The sequence below is a fragment of the Silurus meridionalis genome, chromosome 3 (genome assembly GCF_014805685.1).
Source record: "Silurus meridionalis isolate SWU-2019-XX chromosome 3, ASM1480568v1, whole genome shotgun sequence".
Taxonomy (NCBI): Eukaryota; Metazoa; Chordata; class Actinopteri; order Siluriformes; family Siluridae; genus Silurus; species Silurus meridionalis.
In genome coordinates this window covers 17390608-17399956 of record NC_060886.1, presented here as the reverse complement: position 1 = coordinate 17399956, position 9349 = coordinate 17390608, and the positions used below count along the sequence as shown (strand labels likewise).

The following is a 9349-nucleotide window of genomic DNA, read 5'->3' as shown; positions in this document are numbered from 1 at the left end:
AAAGGGAATAGACACTTTCGGAAGTGCTGATACTGGAAAACACTCAACGTTTGTAAAATAGCCATCCTGTCATTTACAATTTTTCAATGCTAGCATGAATTGTGTTTTTATTTACAAATGTATTAGAATTAATTCGATGTAAACACAAAAGGCATATTTTCAGCACATTATATAATGTATCTAAGCCCGTCTGATTATGCTGCTGCTGTTAAAGAACAATTTATAAAACACAAAATTAAATGTGATCATTGTTTTCATCAAAAACCTAATTATCCTCGCCCATTCACAATTAACTATACCAAAAGTGTTACTTAATTTTCTGTCAGGCACACCCTACTTCATTTCCCACTGTTTTTATGTATTTATGTTCTATTGTAGACATGCTATGCTCTGTCCCTTCAGGCCTAAACTCCATCTAAAGTTCTCAGTCTTTTTAGACAGTTTATTTACTCATATTTTCCCTCCAGCTAATACTGGGTTCAGCTACAAGCAGACATGAAATAATCAGTTTGAATTTTAATTTGCACTGCAATGACCGTAACATTCACTTGATTTCCTATGATTTAATCACTTTCACAGACCTGGTGGTCTAGTGGTTAGGATGCGGCACTCTCACTGCTGCGGCCCAGGTTCAATCCCCGGTCAGGGAACCAACCCCAGCCACTCTCAGTGCTGGTCCCAAGCCCGGATAAATGGAGAGGCTTGCGTTAGGAAGGGCATCCAGCGTAAAAACATGTGCCAAATCAAACATGCGGATGATCCGCTGTGGCAACCCCTAACGGGAGAAGCCGAAAGAAAGTTTATTTGGACTATAATTGTAAAAAAGTGCATATGTGAGACCTACAGAGAGTGTAATTGTAATTTTTTTTATTTTACAAACCCATACAATGTGCAAAACTAAACGTAAGAAAGTTATTGCTCTGTTAGTACCAAACATGGTTAAAATAATAAAAAAAAGCTTGTCTCTACAGTTACGCTATTTATGGCATCAATGTCATATTTTCTGCACAATGTAATGCACACGACATGCTTAATGTGGAGGAATTGTGGTTAGAATTGCAGAATTGGCATTTTCGCTCAAGTAGTCCATTCTTTTGGATGTCCATCAGTCTTATAGTAAAACATCTTTATTTATTCCATGTACGTCTTCTATCAGAAAGAACTAAAGCGCATAAGCAGTCCAGCTTTTTGTATACCCGTGGTTCAGTTATTAGACCTCATGCAAAGGACCAAAAAAAGAGCACACTTTAATTGCACTTTTTTGTCACTTTTGGGGCCATGTCAGGGGCCATCTCTGTTCCGCATCACAAAACTGTAAACTGTAGAAACCGGACCGGTCCTGCCGTGTCCCCACCCAAACAGCAGGCCTAAGATCAGTGAAGTCCTCCGTTATATGACTTGCTGCACATCTGGAATGCTGTCTCCACAGAGTGAGTGGATATCGGATGTTTGTAGAGGGGATTGGAGGCCTGCCAGGAAGAGAGGAATAGGCAGATAGAATGAGACAGAGGAAAACTAGGTCAGATGGGTTCATTGAAATGCATATGGTTGTGGGCCAGAGCAACTTGAGGCTTTGAAACATGGCCTTGAAATAATCCCCATTATTTGTTTTCACCAAACTCACTGGAGGGATACAAGAAGACTTATGGTTTTAATTGGAGCATAGTGTTTTTATCTAGTCACCCTTATAGACAAACAGTTCACACCTAAAAAATAACAAGTAGCAACACCAGTTAAAAGAATAGAACAAGTTGTAAAAAAAATAAATAAATAATAATGTCTTTTTTAAGAACTGCTCCTGAAATATAACACAAACCCTCATTGCCTTCATTTTAGTTACAAATTCAATACAAATACAAATTCTAAAACAATTGAATTCTTGTGCTACATGAAAAGACAATAATAAGTTTACCATCTCGTATCGTGCCCGTGAGCGTGCACTTTGGAAACGGGCAAACTCGCGCCGGTCGTGGATGGTGATGACTAACTTCCACACGGCCAACAGCACAATGCCTACTAGCAGGATACTCCCCCCAACCGCAAGCAGCACAGTCATAGCATCAGGGGGCGCAGCACACACTGCACGCACACACAGTGTAATATATTATTTAATAACTCCTTCACACGTTATCTAACAACAACAACAGATTGAAACAAAACTCTATTATGAGCTGCCTTATTGCTCCTGCTCAGTCATAACAACACTTGGAGATTATGCAGGTAACTACAGTTATGTGGTTTATATAAAGGTAAAAGCTACACACTGACCTGGTTCTTGCAAAGCAGTGAGGACTGACTGGCCACTGGCATGTTCAGAGTAGGTGAACTTCATAACACATTCGTTTTCCGTCTTATACAAACACAGTACAGTGTTCGGAGCATCCGTATCTGCAAAAAAAGACAAAGGTTAGGGAAGAGAGAGGGAGACGGGGGTGTGATGGGAGAAGCTCTCCTGCCATAAAAACAGCTGGCCAATCTGTGCCTGAGCCACAAAAACAATTGAGAAAACATGCAATGCTTCCAAATTTATTATGTTAAAACCCTTCCAATGAATTATTTTGGAAATTGGCTCACATTCCATACTGAAATCACTGATGCACTACAGTCAAACATTTTGGAACACGGTTAAAGCCTTAAGGGCAGAGAGTCACTGTGTCATGTCCCCTCTTCACTGTGCTAATCATTTCTGGAATGTACATGTGGAGTCCATTAGTGAAGGCAAGTGTGAAACACATCTGAAGTAAAGCAGCAGCTCTCTGAATCATGCTAATAGGATGATATAGCATGAGAAGGCATGGACTGACTTTAAAATGCACAGAAACCCTTTTTAATAATACATTTACAAAAACACATAAAATGTTTCCTGAAATAAAAAAGCTGATTAGACACGTTAAAAAATGACCTTCTCCTTGCAACCCAAGGGAATTTAAATGTTTTATATTGCAAACACATTTATCAAAAATATTTATAATCATAAAAATTACATACTACAGATCTTTGACCTCTGACTGCATCTGTAAGAATACTTTTAATAGTTATTTATATCTTTTACTGGTTTTGTGTGTAATTGTTGGATGCCAGATAATAACATAATCTGGCTTATAATTATAGTGTAACTGGGTCTTGTCGAATGCTGAGATTAGTACACAGTGTTTTCAGTGGTGCTGCTCCGACAGCAGGTTGGCTTTAAGTCAAAAAGACATGTGGTGAAGTGAGATCTGGACACTGCATTTAGTTTTAACCAGTTCTCACACTGGGGTCTTCCCTGAACAAATGAACAAACATAACTTCAAAGCACTACTACTTTGAAAGAGTAGGTTTAATATAGGATATGCATGATATTTGGTCCACATAGATGCCACAAACGTGGAAGCACACAAAAAAACAAAATTCCTTGGTATGCTGTAGAATTAAGATTTTCAGTCAATGGAACTAAGGGGCCCCAATACTCTTCCAGCATCACAATGCCCCTGCTCACAAAATAAGGTCCATTAAGAGATAGTTTGTGTGGGAGAACAACATGCCAGGCCTTCTTGCCAGGCCTTCATGCCAGACCTTCGAGCCCAACCTCCTGTGTCCTTACCGCTGAATAAGCACAAAACCCCAAACTATGGTGCAAAATCTAAAGAAAAGCCTTCTCAAAAGAATAAAGATTGTTAACATGGCAAAAGGAAGACCAACTCCATATTTATGCCAATGGTTAAATAGTCAGTTGTCTATACACCTTTGGCCATATAAGGCAGCACAAAATATACATATTTTGGCCAAAATTATATTTCCTAACAAAATCAACGTCAAACATTGATCAAATTCTTGAATAATTGCCTGCTGTAATTGATACAAGTTGTCAAAATTTCTGTGACTGGAGTGATTTCTTTTCTATATATACAAACGCAAAACTTTATTTCTGGTTGGTGCTATAGAACTAAAGTGTAGGACTACAGTAAATATTGTAGTAAATCTAACCACTTGAAAGGTTTTCCCATGAGCTTTACACATATAAGCTCTACATAAATAATGTGACTGGAGTTGATGAGGATTCACCGGCATTCTCAGATACGGATATCCCACGCAGGGTAGTCATTTGAGGTTAAAGTTTTGAGAGATTAATTTAAACTCTTAAACACAGTTATTACTGTGTGGAAAATCACAGACAGCCCTGACACAACACTCTGTTCCATATGTATATACTCACCAAGAGTCTCCATGACTATGATCTTATCCTTGCACATGCGCTGGCAGGTTTGGTTGTCTGCATATTTCCCGGTGTTGAAAAGAGTACACTCAATGCATTCCCTAAAAAAAAAAAAAAGTTAATTATCATTATCAAAAATGGCATGAGGAGTATAAATTTAAAAACTTATAAGACAGCACAATAACACTAAACCAGGCTATATATACACACACACACACACACTAATATATATATATATATATATATATATATATATATATATGTGTATGTGTGTATATTATATATACACACATACACAGTGTTGGGCAAAGTTACTTTTAAAAGTAATGCATTACAATATTGAGTTACTCCCCAAAAAAGTAACTAATTACGTTACTTAGTTACTTTTTATGGAAAGTAATGCGTTATATTACTTTTGCGTTACTTTTGCGTTACTTGTGTCTCTTTCAGGCCTTACAGGTGTAACAGGTGTAATATAGATAATTACTATTAAAAAATGTTATATTAGAACAAAAAATATGTCTTAAACATTTAAAATGTTTAATAACTTCTTAGAGAACAATAAGATGATCGACTAATTTTTGACCACAAGGCTGAACACTTTCCAGTCGCACTTCTGTACACTGCTTTTCAATCTGCCTTCGCCGTCAGAAATGTAACGTGCAATTCCGTAAATATGACCTCGTCCTCGTCTACATCATTATCTGCTTCATCATCAGCTTGAAACATTCTGAACGCTTTTACAAAGTTTGCGCTATTATCAGTGACTGTGGCAGTTTATCTTCCAACAAAGAGCAAATGAGCAGTGAATTTGCTCTCTATCTCCACTGCGATGGAATCGTACGTGTGTCTTCCACGGAAAACTTTTATTCTGAGCAGTCCATAGACCTGCAGTGGTGGAAACATATTCCAAGTCGGCAAAAGGTTTCTTTAGTTCTGTCTCCATTTCCATATATGCCTTATATGCCCCCCCGCCCCCCCGCGCACACACACACTGTAGTGCTGTGCTTTGCATGCAGATGTTTTTTTTTTTTTTTTTTTGAAGTTGACAAGAGCTTTTCACCAACACATAATCTACACTTAACGATTATTCCCTTCTCCTTTGCTTCGACTATTTCAAAATAATGAGAATACTTCCATCACAGTAATGTAATGCTCTGGCCTGCCATCTCCGCTTCTGACCAGCTTCTGTTCCCACGGCTTACACGTATGAGTGCGCAATTCTACGTGACTACGTTCATTTTAATTCAGTATTTATTTATTTTTTTAATTCAAAATAATTTAACTGAAAAGTAACTTGCATTACTTTTTTTAAGAAGTAACTCAGATATTAATGTGTAAATTTATAAAGTAAAGCGCTACTTTACTTGTTACTCCAGAAAAGTAATATTATTACGTAACGCACGTTACTTGTAACGCGTTACCCCAACACTGTGTGTGTATATATATATATATATATATATATATATATATATATATATATATATATATATATATATATATATATATATATATATATATAAGAAAATCTTCAATCTTTGTCACAATTATAGATAAAAAAAAAAAAGCAGGCTAAGCTTATAACACAAACAGGGATATTTTTAAGTCTTTCTTGAGCACATCGAGCAATTATTCAGTTTAGGCTGGAAAAAGTAAATTAACCATCTAATTCAGTAAATACTGCTTTAGCAACAACAAACTCCACCAAACATTTCCTGTAAATAGCACAGTGGAACTTTGAACCATTTCATCATGGGCATAAATATTTTGTGGCGGTTTTGATTAAACAGCTCTTTTCAGGTCATGCCACACCAGTTAGGTCACAACTCTGATTTAGCCATTCCAAAAATGTTCTTTTGACTCATTCGTTTTCACCCAAACTCTTTCAAACTTGAGGGCAGAGTGTTGCCCTGGTACACCTCTGTAAAATATCATGTTACAATTTTAAATTCATTGTTCCATCAAAAGACTGGAAGGTGTCTAGGCCCTGAGGCATTACAGCCGCTTCCTACACCATGCTTTCGAGTTAGAATGAGGCTTTGTGTAGGATTGTGTATTGCTAAACAATGTCTAATTTTTGTCCACAGACCTTTTTTCGAGGAGCATTGAGAAACATCTTTTGGATAACTGAAACATGCTATCATCACTTCTTTTTTGTTAATTGTGGCTTTCTTCAGTGGGTCCTTTCATTAATATCACTAACATTAGACTCCTATTAGCTTTTGGAAAAGATGTTGGCACACTGATCACATAATGTATTCTTTTCTGCCTGCACTAAAATGATCAAATAATATGCTTAATCAAGTACTGAAATCAACCAACTAGATTAAAATAAACCTTGACATAGTAGCAATGACTATAATTGAGACTTGATAAAGATAATGATAGAAAACTCTGGTAGTTTCAAAGAGTTCACAAAAAGTTTTCTTGCAACCATACAAACAAGAGGGTGTCCTTCAGAACTGACAGCAGTATCCAGAAATTTGTTTTTTTGCTGCAGAAAAAACATGAGGTAGCACACATGCAATTACTGTTTGTCATTTTTACACCAAACAGATGGTTGTTTCCTGCACAAGCCATGCAATGGATATAAAATATTGTTTATAACGAACAAAAAGTCTGGAACAGTTAAAAATGCAGTCAGAAGAAAACATACTGTAAAAATGCACAGTAAGGAAGATAAAAAAAAGCAGGAAACTGGGAGACAAATAAAAAGAAGAGTTTCAAGTGGTAAGCATGAATACATGGCTAATATTATTAATAACATTAATTTGCACATATGTCTGAACACCAGCTCTATGACATACCTCTTTGCGGCACAGGCGTCACCGCATGTGGGGCATTTCTCACACAAGTCCCCAAATGCCCCTGGCTCAGTGCACTGGCAATGGCCACATATACAGCTTCCCCGTCCGCTACACATTCTGCCATCTTCAGACACACACCCAGCTGTTTCTATTGAGCAGTTACAGTTGTCTCCAATGTAGCTCGCGTGACACTTACACTCCCCACAGTGACAATCACCATGGCCTACAGCGAGAGAGAGAGAGACAAAGAGAAGAGCAGTAACACAAACTATTAATATTTAAAATTAGTACTTAAAAGTAATGAAATGCAATAATAATAACTAATAGTCCCGATGCGGGATTTCCGGGTAGTACAAAATCTAATCTGTAACAATAAACAAACTATTGATTTTTCAGATCACTGCATTTGCAAAAACAGCAGGATTGTTCTTACTTTTAAAATAGCTATGATGAAGAAACCAAACAACTTGAGCTACATTTATGAAACATGGAAGTTATTTGTGGAAGAGAAGCCACTACCGCATTCCTGATCAGCCCATAACAACTGGAGCAATTACGCATAGTTCCACTTACAGGAACGCCTTGTGTGTCCACAACAAAAGCCTAAGTGTACAGTGCGTGCACACAGTACAATTCAACATCATACTAATGTGCGATTTTAAAAGGAAGTCTGTGGTCTTTAAAACCTGATGAGGGAGCAAAAATTAGAGCAGAGGTAATCAAGTTTTACACAGAAAAGACTTATAACCTAAATTACAGGTTGAATATCACAAACAAAGACAGAAAAATATTATATAGAAAAACGAAAATTACATTTCAAATGAGAATAAAATTTGTTAAGCAAGGAATGTACATTTTTAATTTTTCTAAAACAAGACCCGCAGCTTCTGAACGTTTAGTACAGCTGCAATACAATATATGCAGACATTTCCCCACCTATATATAGCCATAGTTTTGTTAAGTTTTGTTACAATCTAAATACAATACAATTCAGCTAAACAATTAAATAGGCTAACAGATATAAATGCATTGCTTAATAATAAAACAAACTCAATAGAAAGCACCTGTCTTTGCACTACATCTAATTCCAGACTATTCATGAACAGCTGGAACTAGATGGATGGACAACAGCACACCAGGTTGCTGTCTGATGCAACATCTGTTGAACTCTCTGTGCTTACAGGAAGTATTACACAACTTTTGCTCTGCTCCTCATGAGTAGCAACAGAAGGATTTGTAGTTCTCAGGGAGAAACTGGGGATTTATGCCTCATACAAGATGTTCTGGTTTTAAGTACACTGTGAATTGTAAAAAAAATAACAAAATAGCTCCTTTCCTTCAGTATGGAGGTTGTGTCAGATGTATTTTATGGAATACAAAATGGATTTGGATTTACATATGCAGAATATATCAATAGAAAATGCAAATGTAATAAACATAATAATGGATAAAGACACTCAAGTGCTAGAGTTTACATTAGGTTGAATACTATACAATTTGTTAATCAACTGCAATACTACTAATCTGAGGGTTAAAGATATCACAGCTGAACAGGAATAGTGGTAGTATGCTGACAAATCGGTGTATATTACGAATAATAAAAAGGGGAGAACTGTTAGATGTCACATTGGCATTTTTGTTTATATTCAAAATAATATTACAATGCATTACCATGGCTTGGTGATAAAGCAATACATGTGTATTACCATGCAGGTCTAAATTCGATTTCTAAATCTTCCACAAGGAATTATACACCCACCAATGTAGGTGCATGCAAGTGTGCTTGCAGTCTAATAATGCAAAATGCAATGTACTATTATAGAGAATATATTGCTACCCTGTGTTTAGGATAAATCAGGGATGTGGCTCAGACCATAATAAAATGCTGTATGAAAAGAAATTCATACTGCATATGACACTAACAAACAGTATGTTAGTCAGAATGTACACACAGTCATATTCTCATAAAGTAAATTCAGACAGAACATCAAGGGTCAAGTTAACACCCATAATTTAATTTCAAATCACCAGCATTCTATGGCTGACTGAATTTACATTTCCAGTTGATGATGATAATTAAAGAAACAAGCTTAATTTGAGCACTACCAAAGATCCCAAACAGCCACACAATCCAAGTCAAACAAACTCCCTGCATACTAATTAATCACATGCATATTGTACTTATTGTTTTACTAGTTTCCTTAATAAAAATCCAGTAGTTTGTCAATCAGATTGCTATAAAAGTTGTTATAATGATGTTTAATGTGTTCCAGATTCCTCCATAGTAGGTGCACAACGCTCTTGTCAAACTGACATAAAATCAAGCATGCTCATGGGTCTTTTGCTC

At 36.5% G+C, this 9349-nt stretch overlaps 1 protein-coding gene across 3 annotated transcripts in view; it reads right to left on the bottom strand.

Moving 5' to 3' along the window:
• Positions 1 to 845: 845 nt before the first annotated feature.
• The window catches only part of itgb5 (integrin, beta 5), a 33849-nt gene continuing 25345 nt past the window's right edge, over positions 846 to 9349 (bottom strand). For all 3 annotated transcript variants that reach the window (XM_046845196.1, XM_046845195.1, XM_046845194.1), the window contains 5 exons: positions 7003 to 7225; positions 4196 to 4296; positions 2269 to 2388; positions 1913 to 2079; positions 846 to 1469 (listed from right to left, as the gene is read on the bottom strand). In XM_046845196.1, the coding sequence (XP_046701152.1) occupies positions 1374 to 1469; positions 1913 to 2079; positions 2269 to 2388; positions 4196 to 4296; positions 7003 to 7225 (707 nt within the window). In that variant the 3' untranslated portion in view covers positions 846 to 1373. The remainder of the gene's footprint in view (positions 1470 to 1912; positions 2080 to 2268; positions 2389 to 4195; positions 4297 to 7002; positions 7226 to 9349) is intronic.